This window comes from Rutilus rutilus (assembly GCF_951802725.1).
Source record: "Rutilus rutilus genome assembly, chromosome: 2".
In the NCBI taxonomy this organism is placed as follows: Eukaryota; Metazoa; Chordata; class Actinopteri; order Cypriniformes; family Leuciscidae; genus Rutilus; species Rutilus rutilus.
The window spans coordinates 27,752,626-27,776,318 of record NC_140210.1 but is presented as its reverse complement, the minus strand read 5'-3'; the positions used below and the strand labels follow the sequence as shown (position 1 = coordinate 27,776,318).

General features: G+C 35.7%; 2 protein-coding genes across 3 annotated transcripts in view; both read right to left on the bottom strand.

Annotated features, from left to right (window-relative positions):
• The window catches only part of cnnm2b (cyclin and CBS domain divalent metal cation transport mediator 2b), a 45,042-nt gene extending 39,478 nt beyond the window's left edge, over window positions 1-5,564 (bottom strand). The window contains exon 1 of the mRNA XM_084402833.1: window positions 3,911-5,564. Coding sequence (XP_084258959.1) covers window positions 3,911-5,360 — 1,450 coding nt within the window. The 5' untranslated portion in view covers window positions 5,361-5,564. The remainder of the gene's footprint in view (window positions 1-3,910) is intronic.
• Window positions 5,565-7,167: 1,603 nt separating this feature from the next.
• On the bottom strand, window positions 7,168-21,022 carry as3mt (arsenite methyltransferase). Of its 2 annotated transcripts, none has more exons than XM_084396416.1 (11): window positions 20,884-21,022; window positions 20,617-20,653; window positions 20,095-20,222; window positions 19,019-19,169; window positions 16,571-16,707; window positions 16,182-16,251; window positions 15,886-15,967; window positions 15,593-15,724; window positions 14,281-14,423; window positions 13,238-13,369; window positions 7,168-7,663 (listed from the first exon to the last, which is right to left on the bottom strand). In XM_084396416.1, the coding sequence occupies exons 1-11, from the start codon at window positions 20,907-20,909 to the stop codon at window positions 7,559-7,561; spliced, it is 1,143 nt and encodes a 380-aa protein (XP_084252542.1). In that variant the 5' UTR covers window positions 20,910-21,022; the 3' UTR covers window positions 7,168-7,558. The 2 variants fall into 2 exon arrangements, with proteins under 2 accessions (XP_084252542.1, XP_084252541.1); XM_084396415.1 differs by lacking the exon at window positions 7,168-7,663 and adding an exon at window positions 11,872-12,036 and having other exon boundaries at window positions 20,884-20,998.
• Between the last annotated feature and the right edge of the window lie 2,671 nt (window positions 21,023-23,693).

The window sequence follows — 23,693 nt, the reverse complement described above, 5'->3', positions numbered from 1 at the left end:
AGATTGGCCTACATTAGCAGGCGGGTGGATTGGTTCAATACGTGCAAGAACTCATGTGGAGGCCAACCACCTTCAGTGGCCCTGCGTTACAATAATAGTACTGTACTGTAAATGAACTACTGTGGTTTATGACATCTATAGATGTCACTACTGATAACATGACAGGTGCAAACTAATACGCATGCAGGCTTTTTAAGGAGTATTGAACATTTGTGATATATTTTGAAGGTATAACAACATGAATATGAGATAAGATTAAGTAAGTCTCTTAATTACTGATTCCTATAATCGTAATGACAAAAACATGATTGCAAAGCACTTATTTTGAAGATACAGATGAGTGTGGAGTCACTGAAGGCCAAGAGAACATCTGCATGATTTGATGCAGATCTGATAACAAATCTCCCTATCTCGCATAAATTAACAGATTGATCGCCTCAAGCGTGTGATAGCAATGCTGGCACTGAACCAAGTCATATTGGAGGGTTAGTGAGTTCAGGAGAGTTAGGCTCTGATTTCATGACCTTTGTCTTTACGTACTTTGTTCTAACTTTTTGCAGAGAGTGTGTTTTCTACATCCTTCTGCAGCTAAATGAGTTTGATGAGGTAAGTACAACAAAGAAGTCAGTAACCTTTCTGTACTAGATTAAGAACTAAATTAACTGACAAGATGTATGTTGAGATATGATCAAGCACGATGAAAGCATCCAAGGGCTGGTCACTCAGGATGCGTACCTGTTTTTTTTAAAAGCATGGACTAGATGAACGCCTTTGCCTGCTGCAATCAATCTTGTGTTTTTCAGCATCTTGCGCCATTGAGCGTTGCATTTTTATAAAGCTCTGTCAAGGTAAAAAAAAATATAAGTTTAACTGTGTTCCATTCCTTTGGATTTTGAATGACCTCTAATACTTTAAGTTCAGGGACCAACAATATGGATTTTTTTATGGCCAATTGGGCCAGTAGTTCTGATTTTTTCTTGCCCTACCACAAAATAATGATTTTTATGTTTAGCAAGCCACTTTTATTATCTTATTTTTTTCATTATATGTTGAAGGGAAAGCCAAAAATGTTGTTCCAAACATTGCAATGTCGTTCCATATATAAACACAGATACTTTGTATACATCACGTATGGTAAACAGAAACTTGTGCACGCATCATGTGTTCGTTATGCTCTAGAACAAACCTTGTTGGTCCTCGTGCATCACACACGTTTGAGCATGTTATGTGGTCTATGTGTATATGTGTCAATCATTGTTTAGATGTAAATAAAAGCTTAAATTAAATCTGGTCATATAAAGCGATCATATCTCTTCACAAGACTTGGATTAAGCTGCTTGATTCATATGGATTCATTTTATGATGACCTTTTTCAACATAAGAGTTTTTCAAAACAACATGAGAGTGCATAAATTATGATATTTTCAATTTTGCATTTGTTTACAAAAATAATATATACCACAAGCTGAAAATTATAGTTATAAGTAAGATTCTTTTTTTTTTTTTTTTTTTTTTTTTGACAAACCCCCATATGTATAATCTTGGTGACAAATTAGCAGAATTTGCAACAAAAATGTACAATACATTACAGAAAAAAGTTTGTATGTATGTACAAATTCAATAACTGCACATTGTTCTATGCTGTATTGACAGTTTTCTCAGCAATCCTTATTGTTGAGCTCTTAAGTTATTTATAATTACAAATTTACAAATAAGCTCGCATACTAAGAGAGAAAAACAAAATACCCACTCAACATGTAAGAATCTTTGCAGCAGCAGCAAATGCCTCCTGAACTGCACAGCTTTGGGTTAAGCCCAGATGATGAACAATGCCATTCTCATTAAACACAAAACTGCTGTTTGGCAGGGGTCCCTTTATGACACACTAATTATTTCAATCATAAAGGAGCTAGTCTGTAGCTCTAGGAATTTTAGGGCTGACCTTCAAGGTCATGATTGCAGTCATAAGTCCTTCTCATTCGGACCCAAATTAGTTGACTATTATAAGACATCTGAGTCCAAGCATCATCTACCTCAAGTTCAAATGCTATCATGTAAGTCGGCTGCAGAAATAATAAAAGCAACTTTTGCCACTCAAAAAGCAAAATAAAAGAGAAACAAATTACACTTTGGTGTGCTTGGCAGGAGTGATGTATTTTGTTCCTACTTTGGATGGCTGTGCAGCTCCACAAGAGGCATTAGATTAATTAACACTGACTTACAATACAAAGCACTAAGTTTGAACTGAGAGAGTGCCCAAACCACAGCCAGATTGACGTGAAACTTTGTGCCCACTCCCCTAATCAGTCATTAGAATACCAACAGTCAATCGTGAGTTTCTTCTGGAGAGAAGCCAAGAACAAAAGAGTCACAATCATAGCAAAGGTTGCTCAAATTCTTATAATGGCTGTGTATTTTTGTAGTCGCTAAGTCATGTCAACGTTTTGATGCCTTTTCCCGCAAAAAAATATAAATGAAATGTATTAATGCATTAGATGAACTACTTTAGTTCATTTTTATATTAATTGTAAGCTGGTTTGACTTTAAATAAAACATCAGGTTTGCAGAGGTGTGGATAATGTCATAGGATTGTATGAGGCTGATGTGTTTAATGCAAACTGATAATGTAGGCAAATTGGTAATTACATTTAGCAAGTTTGGTCTGTATGATTCACACCATTAAACTTTAAATCTACTCTGTCTTTTTTAAATCTATATGGGGAATAAGCTATTAAATACTATAGTTTTCTTTTTCAGAATGTATAAGAAATTTCTGTCTACTTAGAAAATTCCCCATCAAGACTCACCATTTGACCACATAACACAAAATACAGATCATTGAACTGGCATGTTATTTCATGCATTATGAAGTATTACACCTAATAACCCCCCTGAGTCATCCTTTAGCAACTGTGAGTACACCTGCAGTGTATTTCCATTGCATCACTACATTCTCACCACTGCTGCAAGCATTAACCCTTAGCTATGTGAGGGCACATCGAGATACCGCACTTCCCTGCACTCAGGCACATTGTAATACGTTTGTAGGGTCCTGAGGGCAGCTAGTGAGGTCAAACAGGCCTAAGCTGACAACTCAAAATAGTTTTAAATAGTGCAGGAACACTCAAGAAAGAGCAAGCAATGGGTATGGAGAGGAAGTATTTAGCAAACTCTGAAATGGGATGACCATGAATGACAAACTAGACCTTAAATCTCAAAAGTTCACATTATTACTAGAACAAATTATTCCCATCAATGTAACGCTATAATATCTATATCTATCTATATCTATATATATATATATATATTGTGCTTACAAAGTTGATATGCTTTTTTATTCTTAAGTAAGCTAATCCAAATTAAAAAGTATCCAAAAAAATGCAATCTGTATTACTGGAAGTTGCCGATTTTATTTAAAATCTTAAGGCATTTAAACTTAAGTTTTATCCCAATTTAGCGAGTTTAAATCAATATAGGTGATAAAAAGTGGTAAGACAGAGGACTATACAGGATAACGTGGGATGAAATAATGATGGGGGACATCCCATAATAGCCTATACGTATGGTTTTACATAATTAGCCTATAATCAATCAAAACTAAATATCTGAGTACCTTCAAGTAAACTGAATGAATGGACTATGTAGGTTGCCTTCCAGGTAAATGTTTAAATACCTGAATAGACATATGTTGGACAAAACAACTAAAAAATTACTTTTTTGAAGCAAAGGAAATGTGAAACCTGTAAATGAAATCTAGTCGTGCGTAATACAGCCGGTGCGTAAAAGGCACGCATGATAGTCTAGCTTTCATATGACAATAAAACCTATATGCAACGTAGGCTTAAATAGTAGGAAAACACTCAATGTAAAACATTGTTTAAAGACACATCTTCAGCGAGCGCGTTCTCACCTTTCTTGAACTCCTCCAGCATCGCGTCGAGTTTAGTGTCGTTGAAGACGAAATGTAAGGGATGGCTGTAGAACTTCGTTATCGTCTTCAGCGGGGTGCAGTCGTCGGGATCCACAAACGCAAGGTCCTTCACGAACAGCAAGTCCACGATGTTGGACCTGTCGCCCTCGAATACCGGAATGCGCGTGTAGCCGCTCTCCATGATCTCGCTCATGGAGTTGAAGTCGAGCGTGGCGTCGCCGGCGATCATGAAGCAATCGCGCAACGGGGTCATCACATCTTCCACTGTCTTAGTCCTGAGCTCCAGCGCGCCCTGAATGATGTTTAACTCCTCTTTAACCAAGTCATTATAGGGATCCGTGACCCTCAACATCTCCAAGAGCTTCTCTCGGTTGTACACGGTGCCAATCTCCTGTCCGAGGAGATAATCAAGCAGTTTACTTACCGGATAGGACGCAGGGAAAGTGAGCAGCATGAAGAATTTAGTCAAGAAGATTGTATTCGCTCCCACAGCGAGACCGTGTCGTGAACATATAGCTTGAGGCACAATCTCCCCAAATATCACAATGCCAATGGTTGACATCACTACAGCTATCAATCCAGAACCGGCGATATCATCCAACAAAATGGTCAAGGTTGTGTTGACCAGAACATTCCCCAGAAGAAGCGAGCAAAGCAGGTAGTTTCCTTGACTCCTGACAGGTTCGATCTTCCTGGCGTAGTTCTTCTCCTTCTCCGTCCCGCAGTTCTGGACGATCTGGAGCTCCATGGGATCCAGCGCCATCAGACCCAAGTTCAAGCCGCTGAACATGCCCGAGAGGCAGAGCAACATGGAAATAAAGGTGACCTGAAGCCAGAAAGGGAGCAGAAACTTTCTCTCCTCCACCACGATCACTTTGGTGTCCTCTCCATCGTGATAGATCCACGTGGTCTCCGTCCACGGGTCGTGCATGCCAGCCACAGCAGGTGTGGAAGTGGCGATGCACAGGTAGTACGCTTTGCTCCTCTCAGTCTTTCGCAAAGGTTTGACCTCGATTTCAACGATGCCAGACGTCTTGCGGGTTACAATAATGCTGGGTAAGATCAGAATATCTGAAGTCCTGATGCCACAGGGGTGCAAGCCCGACGTGTCCTCCTGACTCTTGTTGTCTCCTGAGGAGCTGTCGATGTTGCCAATCACTCGACTCCTCTCATGTTCCGTAAAGGCGATTTTGGACCACGTCTCGTTGTTAATGTTTTGCCCGTACACCCTCAATCTCACCCGAGACCTCTCACTGACCCGCAAATAGCCCCTGTCCATGAAGGAAATGTCGTCCGTGTCCTCCAGTCTCAGCCCGATGATGACAGTCTCCTCTCCCCCTCCTTCCTTGCCACTTGTGGGAGTAATTAAATAACTGCTTGCAGTAAAGAAAATCAAAGTAAAGGCTCGGACCCGGCTAAGTGACGCCATTTTTTGAGGGGGTACTGGAACCGACTGTCGATAATGGACAGCCTCTTGAATGAAAGGGCTTTTAAAAATCAGAGCCAATCCGGCTTCATCTCCGCTGCGCGTCGCCTTGACTTGTGCATCAGGTCTCGCTGAGTCCCACTACGCGGCTGAAACTGATCACACTTCAGCGAGAGCAGCGCGAACTCGTGCCTCTACTGATGTCTCGGTGACAGGCGACCTGGGCAGCCAATCCGGTGGCGCAGCTGGACGTTGGGCGGGGCCTTCGCTGCTAAAACAGCCAATGAGCTCCGTAAACAGTCGCACTTAATGCAAACGAGCACATTACAGAAGTTTCCTCGTGACTGTTTTTTGGTGTTTTGAGAAGGATATTTGGTGACAGCATTTTTGAATAATGCCAAGATACACTCAGGAAATGTAATAAATACCTAAACAAGATTTTAGAGAGTTTCTTCAACAGTAGACTTTATGGACAGCCTATAGGGACAACCTGTGGACTGATACATTAATATCACACTCACTAGATTGTTTAATTTACAGTCTATTTACAATGTCCAACAGTAATTTGGCATCACAGGAGAATTATGTCTTAATAATTTTACAAAAGGAATATTTTATTAAATTGTGTCAGATAGTGCTGAAATGACAATGGTGGTAATTACATTTGAAACGTTTAAAAAAAATAAATGACATATCTTAAAGTATCCTAAATTAAATTGGCTGAAATGATACACAATAAAATAAATCTAAAAACAGATATTTGCCTTGGTTTTTCTTAGATATATAGGCCTATATATTTTATACAAAATAAAAAACAAATGTATACAAAATTGTTGGTTGTGCTGGAAATTATGCCACAGTGAGGAACAGCATCATTTGTTTAACATCAAATGAAATTGTTTTATGATTGTTACATTTATGAAAGTATTACCATCTCCTATATTTTAGGGGGTTATTTCCTTAAAAAAGTTGTAAAAAAAAATCCCCAAAAAGTGGGATCACAGCATGTCCCAGGTTGGGCTCTCGGAGACCCATATATCCGGAACATGTGCACAGCTGCACCACAGATCTTACAATAATTCATATCTTTATGTTGGATTGAAAGTTTGTGTCTGGGACAAGGGTGAAACAATAAAATCTACACAAAAATCATTTGAAGAGAAGCAAAAAGATGTGGCAGAAAAAAAAGTTATTTATAAACCCCTGAGACTAAAGTTCTCACAGTTGGAGAAACACCACAATGCAGACATTTTGAACAACGATTCAGTCCATGTCATCCTAAAGAACATTAACAAAGCTGTACATTTATTGTGATTACTCAAAAACTTATAATAGGTAACTATTTACCTTACATAGATAAGACAGGGATTAGAGGGATCTTAAGAAATGCAAGAGGTGCAAAACCTATGAAAAGGATGTAAAAATAATCATGAACTCAGATCTCCGTACAGTGTGCATTTCATCATTATCAGGGCCAGAGATCAATCCAGACCAAAGGAGAGTTGATTGATTATGAACTATTTCACAATCCTAAAAATCTTCACAGGTGGTGAAACTTTGCATATTCAGTAGAGAGAATTTTTAAAACTATGTTGGAAAACCTTTTTAATCTACAATGGGAATTCTGTACAAGATTCCTTAAGTTTCTATAACCTCAAATTCGCAGCAAAGGGTTGATGTGTTCCCCCTTCTCACCTGAAAATCCTGTTGTTAAATTTTAAGGGACGGGGGCTAGATTTGAATGAAATAGAGGTGATTTTCATTTGAGAGACCATGAATATTCTCCAGCTGATAGTAATAGCCAGACAGTCAGCTCAAACATTTTTATTACAGCAGTGGAAAAAAGTGCTTTTATTACAAAAGTTCAATAAACCATGAGTTTTCAGTTAGATTATATCTGGCAATACAATAAAGATACAATAAAGATTAAGTCTGGCAGGTGAATGCTTAAGATTATGCAACTATATAGACTTGTGTGATGTACACGATATTGCTATACATTAATCATTATGATTAAAAATGCATGCAAAACATTACACTATATACGCATTTTTTTATTACCTTTTCACAAATTATGAGAAATATTATATTATGTACATATTATTATTATTTTTTACAAAATTACAGTTAAAAATTACAACCAATAATTTGTTCTTTTCAAATCATAAACAAGACAAAACAAAACTGATTTTAAATTAGATTCAGTTGCAGCATGATTCCTGGCCTGCACAGCACCCCCCAGTGGAAGCAGTTACACTCGCACTGGCCAACTGCTGGACCAGTTCAAAGGGATTCATTGACACTGCCTGAAGAGAGAGGAACATTCTCAGTGGTTGGAAGTACAGTATTTGCATTAATCATTATGTATAGCTATTTGGTTCCAAAGAACTCAATGACACAGAGGGAAAAGTTCAGAGAAAAATTATGTGTAAAATGTGTTTTAAAAACTATATATACCTCTTCAGGTTTATACTTGAAAATATATAACAAAATCACATTTGGGGGGCTATAGAGCATCAAGAAGTTTGAAAACTCGGGGTCTAAAACAACAGAAACAGCATCAATCTGGGTGCAAAACTTCCTTATTGCACTTTCAAATCAGACTAAACCAACACTAAAACAAAATAGAGCTAATACACTGTAAAAAAATATAAAAAAAATTGCTGCCTTTAATGTTTAAGTACAATCAACTTGGATGTTTAAGTAATTTCAACTTAAATTGCATTAAACTCACTTAAAAACAATGAGATGAATCTTGCATTACTTATAAAAACTTATTTTGATGTGAGCAAGTGTAAAAAACATTCCCATTACTTATTGATCTTTTTTTCTTTTTTTACAGTGGGCAAAGAACATACCCATGCCTTATTACAATGTAAATCTTGTTTTGGTTTACAATATTTTAAAAAGATTTGGATTATACAGCACTTATGTCATATATCTCTGATATTTGGCAATGAGATTATATTTTAGGCTTTCTGTGTGAAAGTAAAAATCCACTGAAGCATGGCAGGAACCTTTTAGATCTTTTAGGAATGAAACCAAACCAATGGTCAAACATACATTTAGTTAAATGTTTTAAATCAGGATTTCTAAGAATGGAGTAAATCTGATCCAGGCACCAACAGTGATCATTAAATGACCACCTTGCGTGTTGTTGTAAGTCGATTCTGGTCCTTTTTTGTGTTTGCAAAGACCGAATCACCGCCAGCACTGATAAGATGGCATTCTTTGTTTGGAAGGGCGGACATTCCTCTGTGTTCAAGGCTTTGTGGTACAGATGGGTGACCTTGTGTATAGAGCAACTGAAAGTCCAGAAATACTCACGGCAAAAGTTTGTTCTTTTCTTAAGGGTAAAAAGAAGTTTGAATTACTTTTCAGCATTATACTGTTAGCAAATATTCGACGCCACCCACACTGCTGAGAGCACGGTTTAGAAGAATAAGTGTTGCTCGCTTTCCTCTTAATAACAAAAACATGCCGCAAAAATGACAGCGGTGAGAATACAGCAGATAAGAAAGCATCTGATCATAGCGAAGTAGATATGTTTGCACCAGCTCTGCAATTTGGCACTTTATACAATCGATTTCTTTAAAGGGTCATGAAACCCTAAACCAAATTTTCGGAGATTTTAACAGAGGTATGTGTGTTGAACATCATTGAAGACAATGTTACCATCTGTTCGATTTTTTTTTATTTTTAGCTTTGATGACTCATCGGTGTCTCATAATTATTCATGAGACTGAGTTTTCTTATCCAATGAGAATACACTTCTCTTAATTATTCATGACACCACGTGGATCTTTCCAATGACAGACATGTCAAACTGTGATATCGCGTAGTAGATGAGAGTGGCAATCATGATGGGACGCAAGTGTTCGTTTTCGTGGTGCGAAAGTTCCAGTGCATCTTTCCCCGCGATGCTGCCAGGGCTAGACTCTGGCTGCGGGCGGTTGGTTGGTTGGTTGTAACCACGGACACATCTAAACTATGTGTGTGTAGCAAGCATTTTTCTCGAGAGAGCTTTGAGAACTGGAGAATGGTGGACTTCGGCCTTGTTCACCTATGCAGGTTGCGTCTTGCGAGTAATGCGGTACCAAGTCCCGAGGACTTTTCTATCCCTTCAAGGAGGTGTGTGTGTGTGCGTGTGTGTCTAAAATGTAACCCTGACCATTTTACTTGCCTTTTGTTAAATAAGCACTCATCATTAAAATTTAGATATTTCGATAATACCTCAATTGTATGCTTAATTCGTGCAAATTTCTATGTCACTGTCCATCTTTATTATGGGGGTTCAGGGGGCGTGTAGATCTACAGTCCCTGACAAAAGTCTTGTCGCTTGTGTACAAATTGACCTGAAGTGCCGCTGAAATATATTTCTAATCAATATTTTTTTACAAGAAATGGCTCATTTTAATCCCAACAGCTTTTGTAATAATGTTTCAGTGCAAAACGAAACTGTCACAAAGTATTCTAATATTCACAGCTTGGTAAAGCCCATTGAGTAAATTTTTGCAAAGACATAAGTGTTGTCGCCTTGTCATATGAGCTTCACCTGTGACTAATAATGGATCAATTAGGTCTCAGGTGTGTATAAAAACAACCCCAGTACACTAGACCTTCACATCAACTGCAACAAGACCTCTGCAAACATGCCTAAGATTCACCCTGAGACTAAAGTTTTGATTATCAAGAGGCTGAAGACCAGATCCACTGCTGATGTGGCAGACACCTTCAATGTGTCTCAGCGTCAAGTACAGAGGATAAAAAAAACATTTGAAGACACTGGAGATGTTTTTGACAAGCCCAGGTCAGGCAGACCCCGCAAGACAACTGCTCGAGAGGACCGTTTGTTGGCTCGAAAATCCAAGGCTAGCCCATTTTCCACTGCAGCAGAGCTCCACAAGACCTGGTCACCTGAAGTCCCTGTGTCAACCAGAACAGTTTGTCGGATTCTGTCTCGAAATGGCCTCCATGGTCGAATCAGTGCCCAGAAGCCAGCACTAAACAAAAGACAATTGAAAAACCGTGTGGCATTTGCCAAGGCCCACAGCCTCTTAAAAGGATGGACGCTGGAAAAGTGGAAGAAGGTGGATTTTTCAGATGAATCTTCTGTTGAATTACACCACAGTCGCCGCAAATATTGCAGGAGACCTACTGGAGCCCGCATGGATCCGAGATTCACCCAGAAAACAGTGAAGTTTGGTGGCGGAAAAATCATGGTCTGGGGTTACATCCAGTATGGGGGTGTGCGAGAGATTTGCAGGGTGGAAGGCAACATCAATAGTCTAAAATACCAAGAAATCTTAGCTACCTCTTATATTCCCAACCATAAAAGAGGCCAAATTCTGCAGCAGGATGGTGCTCCATCGCATACTTCCATCTCCACATCAAAGTTTCTCAAGGCGAAGAAGATCAAGATGCTCCAGGATTGGCCAGCCCAGTCACCAGACATGAACATCATTGAGCATATGTGGGGTAGGATGAAAGAGGAAGCATGGAAGACGAAACCGAAGAATATTGCTGACCTCTGGGAGGCATGCAAGACTGCTTTCTTTGCTATTCCTGATGACTTCATCAATAAATTGTATGAATCCTTGCCAAACCGCATGGATGCAGTCCTTCAAGCTCATGGAAGTCATACAAGATATTAAATTTGGATCTCACAGCACCACTACTTAATTTGCTGACTTATTTTTGTATTTGCAGTAAATTTGTTTAATTTCTGTATAGGCGACAAAACTTTTGTCTTGCCAAAATTTGACCTTTCTGTCTTGATTAAATGATAAATCTTTTTTCAGTGAAACTAATTTATTTCAGTGCATTAAACATCATTTGTGAGGGTTTTAGCTTTTCATATGAGCTATTTCTAACACCAATTGATTAATTAAAAGTCAGGTTAATAGCAGGTGTTTCTACAAAATAGATAAGCGACAAGACTTTTGTCAGGGACTGTAGGCTATGTAAGGAACTTTTTTCTTTTTTTTTTAAGTGGAAAATTCATTATTTTCAAATATATGCATTTATAGTGTATAAACAAATACATATTTTATAATGACATTATAACTATACATGTACATTAATATGTTTTAAATACAATTACGATTGCTGTAGGCTAATATATGTAGCAGGGCATTCAGTTACTTTTGAAAGGACAAAAATAAGGTGTCAGTGTATTTCATTAGACTTTAACTTTGCCAGCTATAAAAAAATCTAGCATTTCCTCATGTTTTACCACTGATTTTTAGTGACAGTCGATATGCATGGGCCACTGGCCGATGACAGTTACCCCCCCCCCCCCCCCTCTCTCTCTCTCTCTCTCTTGCCATGCCATAACACACCCACTCCCATCCCTTCTTCTCACAGCCATCCACACCCATTTAAGTTGCATTTTTCAAAAACATTGTGAGCTAGACTTGAGCTGGAAGAGGGGGGTTTCATAACCCTTTAAAGCAAGTAGCTTTACTGTATTAAACACGAAAAAAAATGTGCAGATTTTCATGTCAAATAAGACAAACCCTCAGCACACACCTACCAATTATGTAATCGCCACAGCCGTTTGTAGTTTGAAGGCGTTTACCAGCTGGAGCAATCTTTCCTGGAAAGTTCGCTTTGGCCTGATTTTGTTTGAAATGATGTCACACCAGTTCGTTCTTCGATTTTGGATGACAAAGGCAGGCTAAATACACATTAATTGCGCAGATATTAACACAAATAAATACATAAAATTCAATAAAAATAAACTTGAATAAGACTTATTCTTATTAAAGATAAGACTTATTAAAGATTTATTTTTATCGATTGCAAAAAAAATAACTAGATTAATCACACATTTTTTTTCTGTGATTACGATGAATCGCCATTAAAAAAACGAATGTTTTTAATGTATTTTATAATGTAATAATTTCACATTTAATCTCCAAATTAATGTAGAAACAACAAAGACAGTATATTTTAAATATATTTGTCTAAAAGGTAGGAAATATACAGAAATTGAATAAAGTTATTAAACAGTTTGCACTGCATAAATGTTAAATTATATATAGATTAATCCTTATTAAAGTTACAAAAGTTCTTTAGTCAAGAGCAGTGAGTGTTGATTAACTTTACTGACAGAAAGCTTCATTGGCTGCTGTCCCTTTAAGAGCAGCCGCTGCTGACAGAGACGCGGATCTCACACGCGCCTCATTCTCTCACAACTCTTTACGTTCATTTAAGACTATATTTAACTGATTTAAGAGTGCTCAGGCTGCTCTTATGAGGATACTCGACGAAACAGACATTTTGGCATAATTGCGTGTGTTAGTGTTCGAACAACTTCAAGCCGAAAGAGAACTCGATTCTGGCGCTCAATTTGTCTTTGCTTGAATGGTTTAAAAGCATTTGCAAGAATAAGAGCGCATCATATAATGTAACGCCATCCAAAGGATGACAGAAAAAACGGATGCTGCGTTAATTACGTTAAATATTTACCACGGAGTCTTCTCTTCCCATTTCTACCAGTGACGCTTATTCAACTTCCCGCGTCGATCTGCGCACGTCAACAGCGCTACTGAGTTGCAGGTTGCCAGGTTGAGCTCACAAATGGGTTGAAATTTGTATGATGTGTTGATTGCGCGAGTAGGATGGGTTTCATACCTGGGCAACCTTGGAATAATATATCGATGTGATTATTCATATAACGACATTTGGGCATACAAATTACGGGGGTTTCACGGGAGAAATGACAAAACGGGAGGGGGTCGGGAGATGGGTGTGAAATACGGGAGACTCCCGGGGAAAACGCGAGTGTTGACAGGTATGGGTGTGATATACTATAAGTGCATTGCTGATAAATGGAGGCCAAGAAAATGAGGCATGGTAGGAAATGAGTCAATTACCTTGGGTTTGTCCCAGCATCCTCCAGAACTGGAGGTGTTCACCTCCTGAGGCTGAAATGTGAATTCTTCAGCAAATCTGGAGTTCCTCAAGAGGCTGGCCACATCACCATCCACCTCCATCACTTTATCAACCTAGACAAAGACCCAGAATTGTCTTGATTATGATTGTTCACAAAATACAAGTCTTGTTCAAGATCAGTAAAATGTTTTGTTTTTTTAAGAAGCAGCTTATGCTTACTACGGCAGATACAAAATTCAGTAGAACTGCAATATTGTGAAATATTATTACTATTTAAAATAACCGTTTTCTATTTTAATCTATTTTAAAATTTAACTTATTCCTGCTTCAGTGTCACATGATCCTTCAGAAATCCTTATAATATGCTGATTTGCTGCTCAGGAAACATTTATTCTTATTAATGTTGAAACAATGCTGCTTTATACTTTTGTGCAAACTGTGCTTTTACTTATTCCAGAATTCTCTGAAGAATAGAAAGTTCAAAAGAACAATGTTTATTTTAAATATATTTATTTTTGCAATATTATAAATGCCTTTACTGCCACTTTTGTGTTTAATTATTAAATTCATCCTTGCTGAATAATCATTAAAATTCATACTTGCTGCATAACTATTCATTTCTTTGAAAAAAAATTCTACTGAACCGAAACTTTTGAACGGTAAAATGTCAAGGTTTTTGTGCAACACATTTAACTTAATAATCTGTAGTATTTATATGCATATCATTTTCATATATTATTACCATATGACCAACAAAGTAAAATCTAGGAATATAAGAAATAGTTAAGATATTTTTTTAAGCTCACACTTACATGACACTTATTTTCAAAACAACATGATAGTGACATATTGTCAAGATTCAAACAACTAATCCATGGATGTAACATTAACATTACTGTTAATTTATTCAAAAATATTAATAATTACTTATGGGACAAAGAAGAGAAAGAATGGATCTGATTTCCATTATGAGCTCTGGTGAATAAGTAGGTTCAATTCTGATGAACTGGATGTTACCACATACCTTAAAGGTAAACTGGGCATCAAACTCGAAGCTTTCCTCCACACCTGTAATGTCTCCATTGTACATGACCAGACAGGACCTCTTCTCTGAACCTTTTGGTAACTTGAAGAGCCGGTATGTGGCAGACACAAATTTGTAGTCACCTAAACAAATTTTACAATTCAAAATGAAACTATAAATATCTTAACATTTCATAAATGTGACAAAGATGACAAATGTTTAACTTTATGCAAATGCAGAATGACTTAATGTAATGACTACCAATGGGAGACAAGAGATTAGATAATCAGCCTCCTGTCTACTACTGTAATCAAGTGTCAGCCAGATGGAAATTGCAATTTTTTTCTCTGAGCATGTACTGGGACAATAGAAACAAAATTATGCTTGGAATTTGGGAATGCGTCTCCTACAATATGGGGATAAAATGTCCCCACAATGATGGCAATATCCGAAAAATGTTTTGGTCCCTATGAGTTAAACAGCTAATAAATCATACTAAGTGATGTTTCTTGAATATTTAAAATTCAGAAAGTTTTCTGTGATAGGTAGGTTTAGGGGTAGATGTAAGGGAATATAATATACAGTTTGTACAGTATAAAAATAATTGTGTATGTAAAGTCCCAATAAAACATGAAAACACACACACGTGTGTGTGTGTGTACCCAGATAGACTGCCATTTGTGCTCTCTGAGCTGATAGATGGTTGCAAAGGCAAAGAGAACAAGTTTATTCTCATTCATCTTTGTTATGATGCATTATGCACTAGCGCAATTTATAAACGACTTTTTTCCTCCAACATGTTCAGCATTACTACAAATCATCCAAAATGTTAAATTCATCAGTTATATATATATACTTTATATTTAATTTTAAGCTTGGTAAAGAAATGTACAGCAGTTGTGCATATCACTTAATAGTAGAACTTAATATTTCTACACACAAGAATGTTTGTGGCACGAAAACCTAATAAAAATGTCTTTGTATTAACACATGCAGTACATATGTGTTAACTGTGGTAAAAGAGTAATAATTTCCTCTAGACTGCTGCCTTAACCAATATCACACGAGTAAGAGTGTTGTTGAACTGAAGATCAGCATGGCTGTGATTGAGCCTCAAAGGGACAGTTCATTCAAAAATGAAAATGTACTAATGTCGCTCTAAACTGTATGACTTTCTTACCTCTGTGGAACACAAAATAAGTTTTTGGCAAAATGTCTATTCGTTTTTTTTTTTTTTTGCAGAACAGACTTGAGCCAATTAATTTTTGATTACCATTACAAGGTGGCACATTTCACCATTTTAATGTCTCACCAAGAAGTTTCTCTAGTTCCTTGTTGCCCACAGTGATGATACTAGCAGTAACCAGTCTGGGTTTGCAGAACCCAACCTCTTCAGCCAGTCGCATCAGGTCTTCCCACCACAATGCTCCACTCAGGCACTCACCTGATCAACATATGCAAATAAGCCTATATCAGTGTCAGGTTTTATTTGTTATGTTTAACACAGTGGCACAACTGAAGTTAAACAATGTAACAATTAAACAATGTAAACCTTGTAACAATTAGAAAGAAAATAGGCTAATTAGGATCAATGTCTTTTCTTACCCCATAACACGCTGTTGGCCTTGAGGTCTTCTGGGATTCTAGCATCACTATAAACATCACTAAAGTACAATTCCCCTCCATCCTAAAAACAAAGAAAATTAAAATCCTTTTTGTTTGTTAATGAGCTAAATATACAAAAATGTCCAATGTTATTTCAAATATTCAATGCTTCCTATAACTGTTATAATTAGTATAGTATCCAAGTGTCAGGGATGGGGGAAAAATATAACTGAAAAATTAAATAATTGAATTCTGAAATGACTCAAATCACTGGTGCGAGTATGAAATAGAGTTACCTTTAGCACACGGTAAGCCTCCCTCAGGACACTGGTTTTATCTGGGGACAGGTTCACCACACAGTTTGATCTTTTGAAAGAAAAGAACGAAAACCGCCAATGAATTGGCTGTTTATGCAAGCTAGTAGTGGAAACTGAACAGACTGAAACCTGTTGAAGAGAATAGTCTCAAGTCAGAAAAGAAAACTTTTTTCTTCATGTTAAAGTCACTATGAAATCTAAAATGACATATCTGTTTGTTTTAGTATTTATTATGAATCTCTTTTTTTTTTTATTCATGTGCCCTCATGCGCCACTCGAATATACTCCACGATAGGGATGAAAATACAACTGCAACTTCCATTTTATGGTGACTTTAAGGCTACTATTGTGAAACTTTGAAAGCTTACATGATGATATCATATGATTTCTCCTCTAGACCTGCTTCAGCCAAGGCCTCAATGTAACCACAAACAAAATTCACATTTGGCTTTTTGTAACCAAATCTTTTCATGTGGTAGTCAACGTACTTCTGGGCCACCTCAAGCTGCAAAAAAAAAGAAGAAAAATCACATTTCACACAGTTCACATATACTGTTTTTAAAAAAAAAAAATTATTAAGACTGTCACCCCCTGTTTCACAGACAAGGCTTAAGCTAGTCCCAGGCTAAAATGCATGTTTGAGCTGTTTTAACTGAAAGCAACTTGCACTGACATATCTTAAAGTCCCCCTGTAGTCAATAATTGTATCCCTTAAAACTCGATTACCAAACTTGAACTTGATTACCAAAATGACATTTAAATGATTTTTCCTTGAAAAAAAATAATTCATGCCTTAAAGTAGCTTGAATGTAACTCTACACACTTGCCTCATTTAATATACGCGTTTTATGAATATACAAATTAGCCCAGCCTCCACTCACTCACACCAGCTCAGAGATGCACTCGTTGTCGATCACATGTTGACTCGTTAACAAGGTAGTTTGTGATGTCAGAAACACCAGCGATTTCAAACAGTTTTTGACACTGTCTTTGGTTCACTGCAGTTTTAAGAAGAAAATGCTCAGCAATGGTGTTGACTTATAAATTTGCACATGGTTTGTCTTAAAGCATATTAAAAACACCACATAGACATATAAACAACATTAAAAGCATGATTTTCACCACAAGGGGACTTTAAAATATGTCAATACCATTGTTTTTTTTTTTTTTTTAAGGCATGTTTATAAAAGCTACTTAAATGTCCTAATTAAACTAAGGCCTAATCCTGGCTTAATCTAAACCCTGTCTGTGAAACCGGGCCTTTATCTATTCAAATAATTAAACACTATTAAGGCCCGTTCACACATAAAACGGTAACTATAAAGTTAATAAATTGTATGTAGTTAATGATGAACTAATCATTTACAAAACATTCATAAATGATTAGCAAGTAATATACTAAGATTGTATGTATGTTTTGTAAATCCGTTACAAGTCATCTACAAGTGATTAGTAAATAATTAACTAATCATTTATGAAACATGACTATGCATTCATAAATGAATAATAAGTGATATGTTAATTATTTTATGTATGTTTTGTAGATTCAGTTATAAGTCATTTACAATTGATTAGTTAATGATTAACTAATCATTTACAAAACATGAATATGCGTTTCATAAATGTTTAATAAATTGTATTATTCTTTTTGTATGTATGTAGCAATTAGAGGGTGCAGAAAGTGTTGTAAATGCCTTGAATACACGTACAGATCATTTGTAACAGGTAAGTAACAGTGTTCAACACGATGTGTAAACGCATGAATAAATAATTTACTATAAATCATAACACTTTCTGCATCCCCTAATCTAAAGTGTAAACTATTCATCACTTGTACTGTAAATGTGTTACACATCATTCGTAGATAACATTCATAGATCTTATGCCTTATTGATTCTTGAAGTGGTAATCTACGGATGAAGTGTAATACATTTACAAGTGATGAATAGTTTACACTTTAGATTAGGGGACGCAGAAAGTGTTGTAAATGATTTATTCATGCGTTTACACATCATCTATAACAGGTGTTGAACACTGTAGTGTGTACTGCAGTGTAAGTGCTGACTGGTGAGGGTATAGACAGCTGTCTTCTCTGAAACACATGGAGTCTTTAACCACTGTGTACCTGATGTGAGCAAAACATGCACAAAAAAAAGTAACATCATTTATTAAACATTTATGAAACGCATAGTCATGTTTTGCAAATGATTTTACTAATCATTAACTAATCAATTGTAAATGACTTATAACTGAATCTACAAAACATACATAAAATAATGAACATATTATTAATCATTTATGAACGCATAGTCATGTTTCATAAATGATTAATTTACTAATCACTTGTAAATGACTTGTAACGGAATTTACAAAACATACATAAAATGTTAGTATATCACTTGCTAATCATTTATGAATGTGATTAGTTCATCATTAACTAACCACTTATAAATGACTTACAACTGAACGTTATTATAAAGTGTTACCAATGCTCGGGCTCTTTAAATTAAAGCAGGGTGGATTCTGATTGGCTGTCAGTGTTTTTGACATTGATTTCCTCTATCGTTACCGTTCCTCTGTGCCATTGTCATTATAGTTGTGGTGTGGACTCCGCAATGCTTTTACTTATTTATGCTTTTATTTAAAATTATTTTTAAAACTATATCTTTATCATTATAGTTATCGCCCTTTAAGGTTTTGTTTTTTAAACTGAAAGGAACTGAAACATGAAACAAGCACAAAATTACTTATTTACTAACTGTGCACATTATTATTCAAAACCCTGTAACCCTAATCTGCAGTTTCAGGGAACTGACCTGATCTTCAGTCATGTCGATGCCTGTGACATGTCCCTTCTCTCCTACGAGCTGGCTGAGCATGTAGCAATCCCGTCCACTCCCACAGCCGAGATCAAGCACCCTGAAGCCCTCCAGACACTCAGGGACCACCAGACCACAGCCATAGTACCTGAGAGGACGGAAACAAGTTATACTGCCACCAAGGGCTAAGCATTGAAACATGGTGAAAGGCTAGAAGTAAAAATGCAATATATATATACATACACACACACATACAGTCAAACTAATTATTCAGACACCACATATAATTTTGTTATATATTTGTTTTACTAGTGGGTGCAGGACACTATAGTTCATTTATGTAAGTTAGGATAGCAAGGTGTCTGAAGCAATTTTGGTTTGACTGTATATATATATATATATATATATATATATATATATATATATATATGAAGAGTTCAGATGCAAAAGCCTCTAAATGCCATCTGAAATTCTCTTCTAGAATGATCATTTTTATCAAGCTCGTATATTTAAGTTCAGTAATTTCACTTAAATGGCAATGAAAATTACCTATTCATTGTCATTTAAGTGAAATGACTGAACTTAAATATACGAGCTTGATAAAAATGATCAATCTAGAAGAAAATTTCAGATGGCACTTAGAGGCTTTTGCATCTGAACTCTTCATATATATATATATATATATATATATATATATATATATATATATACACACAGTACAAGCCAAAAGTTTGGAAACATTACTATTTTTAATATTTTTGAAAGAAGTTTCTTCTTCTATACTGAAAATTCAGCTTTGCATCACAGAAATGAATGATAATTTAAAGTATAATAAATTGAAAACCAATTATTTTAAATTGTAATAATATATCACAATATAAAAAAAATATCTGTATTTTTGATCAAATAAATGCAGGCTTGATGAGCAGAAGAAACTTCTTTCAAAAACATTAAAAATAGTAATGTTTCCAAACTTTTGGCCTGTACTGTATATATATATATATATATATATATATATATATATATATATAGCCTGTATTGCATCAACACAACATTTATCATGTAAACCTCACTTTGCAACGACATCTGGATGGATCCCAGCTATCGCTTTTCTCACATATGCAGGGACAGACTTGGCAGATGGCACACAGGCATTGCTTTTCAGGTCAGATGTCTTCTTCAGTGTCTTTCCATAATACTCCTGTATTAATGGTGAGTAGGTGTCAATTGGCCACAATGTGAGATGCAAAATATATACACCCATACATACACATACATATATTCATATACACACACACACACACACACATATATATATATATAGGTGTCAAACGTCGGTCCTAGTGAGCCACAGACCTGCAGAGCTTTGCTCAACCCTCATCAAACACACCTGAGGAAGATAATCAAGGTCTAAAGGGCTTTTATCAGAGTTGGAGAAAAACTCTGCAGGACTGTGGCTCTCCAGGACCGACGTTCGCCTCCCCTGGTACACACACACATACAGTACATACATTTTTTTTATATTTTATTTAGTTTAACAGCCCTTTAAAGTCAACAACAGAGTTTCGTATTTTAACGTTTGGAGAAATACATACCTTCACCTCATTGTAGACACTTGTAACAGCCTTGTTACTGTGAACAATAATAAGAAACTTTACTGAGACTAATTTACTTTGTAACAGAATATGTTGTGCTTATGCTACAGCAAAACAGAACGACTCGCAAAGACTTTCTGTCGCTATGTAATAGCTATCTATTTTGTTATTGTTATTACAAAATGAAAGCTCATACTTAGCCATCTTGAATGATACTGCAAATCACATGTAAAATATTCGAGTAACCTAACAAATAACGTAACTTACCTGGCTGCTTTAGGTGCGTCTGCCATGATTATATGCGAAAATGTGTTTTGGTCTTTCTAGGTTTCGGTAGTTTGAGAGGCTCAGCCAATCAGTGAGCAGTATGCTGTAGCCACCAGTCTTAAAGGGACTTTGGTCATGCAGCAGGAGAGTGATGATCGACTGTCATGATGATGATGCAGTTCCCGAGTAAATTATTAATATAATGTGATTAAGAAGACTGATATGGTTTTATTTACACTAAAGTCGATATTAACCCGGTACTAACCCTAAAAGGGGTATAAAAAACAAATTTTATTAAACCAATAAAAACCAATATTATTTATTTATTTATTTATTTATTTTTATGTTTGTATCCCCCAGGACACGTCGTGTTACATTTTGGCCAACTTTTTAAACAATTTATTCCCTCATAACTTAAACTAAACATTCTTTATAAAATGTTGAACAATAAGTATAATGCTTATTTATCAATATATTAGCCTACTGTATAATTTGCAAATGTCTAGGGCCTATAAATTATCCACTACGACCAAAACTTTGCTGAAAAACCTGTTGTACATAATATAATCTTCATGCATTCTGTCCTCTGATTGATAGTTCATCCTTTTTTATCAAGTAAAGTCTTTTTTTGCTCAGAAATCATAAAGTAAATGTAAGATGAACAAGCAACTTGGGTTTACTTCATTCATACATCATTTTATTATGTTAAAAAAAATTAAAATTATTTTTACATTTGTTCATGTTAATGTCAAATATGACACAAAAGGCTTTTGGGGAACATTTATTTGTCCATCTCTCAATTATCATTGATAATTCCAGGCAGCGAAGTTGCATCTGAATTTGTGTCAAGTTTTTGACAATTTCACATGTGAATTCCAATTGTAGTATAATAACAAAAGATGAAATGGAATGTTAATAAAGCTTTTTAATGTTTTTTGAAACAAAGAGCTTTCCACTACTTTTCAGCTAGTGAAAATGCATTTGAATGAGTGTGAAGTTTAAGGCAATTTGCCCTAATAGGACAAAGTCAGTTATACATGACGGCACCCTAAAAAAAGGTCAGATCATATTTAGAAAACTATTTTTGAAAAATGATTTTAGCCTTAAATCATGTAAAATATAGTCTCTTTTTTCTAAGCTGTGATTTCATAATTAGTCCCATATAGGGTTAAATAAAATGATTTATGTTAATGTATTTATTAATATTGTTAAAATGATAAAACTCAAAAGAAGAATACCTTCTCCCATTAAAATGTGTAAAGTTTGCATTATGGTTGTCCTATCATGAAATAATACAACGCATGACCTGTAGAGAGCGCTCTTCGAGAACAATCGTGCCATTTTTAAACACCTGTTAAAATCATAATTTATCACGAACATAGAGCCTTCAGAAATTCATGTAATAAAATATGATAGTATATTTATATCATTTACAAAAATATATACTTTTAATTGTTCAGAGGAACCATTTACTGTCAACCAGCTGATCTTTATGTGTGCCCTAATAAAATTGTACCATAGTAACCCTGGTTTACGCCCAATAATAATTAGCCTACTATAATAGATGGGGAAGATGCCCCCCTTAAGAACAATGTGGATTTACTTTTAAACAGTAGGCTAACACATTTAGAGGAAAGTTTAGATTTTGCTGGAATATTCGCTAATGTGCTGTTATAGCATAAGACATAAGATATTAAAAGAGGAGAAGCTTTTACAGAATGTTTTGATAATAACTTCTTATTAATATTTGAAGAGTTCAGATGCAAAAGCCTCTAAGTGCCACCTGAAATTTTCTTCTAAAATTAGCATTTTTATCAAGCTCGTATATTTAGGTTCAGTAATTTCACTTTCATGACAATTATTAGGTAATTTTCATTTCCATTAAAGTGAAATAAGTGAACATAAACATACAAGCTTGATAAAAATGATCATTCTAGAAGAAAATTTCAGATGGCACTTAGAAGCTTTTGCATCTGAACTCTTCATTTATACATTTTTAAATTGTCATAACAATACAAAATTAACTATTCAATTTAAAATGTTGACATAATTGAATAACAGATAACAGACAAAGCAGAATCCCAGTAAAAGAGATTCATCTGAAAGGTAAAATCGCTGTCTAGTCATATGAATACTTACATATTTAATTTGAAGATATATCATAATAGAAACAGTCAAATCAAATTGAATTATATCCCTCAATTAACTTATAGGTTTTAATGAAAGCAAATCTAATCTAATTTGTGTAAATACTAAATAACAACCCCATTAATTATAATAAAATCAATAACTTTTACTCCACAAATCCTTCATTAACAAATAGACACACATTGATATTCAACATAATACGCCATAGATAACTATTTTCCAGAGACACAAAATTAGATAAATTAAACTCAAAACTGTTTTGGCTTACTAAATCTCACAAATGTTGATATTCAGATGAAATGACAAAATTAAAAATAGCGTATCCATTAATCAAAAGTACTGAGATGAGATTTTGTGTCATCTATGGTCAGGCAAAAAAAGAAAAAAGAAGAAGGCTGGGGGGGGGGGGGGGGGGGGGGGGTGGTCATCTTGACCCATGTTACCCTACTACTGTAAAACAATAAGAAACCGCTTAAACACTTTCGATTTTAACCAGAAAAGTGTAAACATGCAATTTTATTAGGATAAGACATGTTTTGGTCATGATCATGGTCATAAACCATTTTTGCGACTCACTACACTGGAATTTTTAAAGATCCACCATTATCTTCACGCCACCCAAAACCACAGAAAGGGTCACTGGACGGATCTGGTTAATGAAC

Bases quoted from the DNA above. Each gene is read 5' to 3' on its own strand.
- as3mt (XM_084396415.1), bottom strand. From the start codon at position 20,909: ATGGCAGACGCACCTAAAGCAGCCAG. The intron at 20,223-20,616 runs GTATGTATTTCT...CCATTAATACAG, and splicing joins GTGTCTACAATGAGGTGAAG to GAGTATTATGGAAAGACACT. The intron at 16,708-19,018 runs GTCAGTTCCCTG...TTTTTTTTGCAG, and splicing joins TCGACATGACTGAAGATCAG to CTTGAGGTGGCCCAGAAGTA.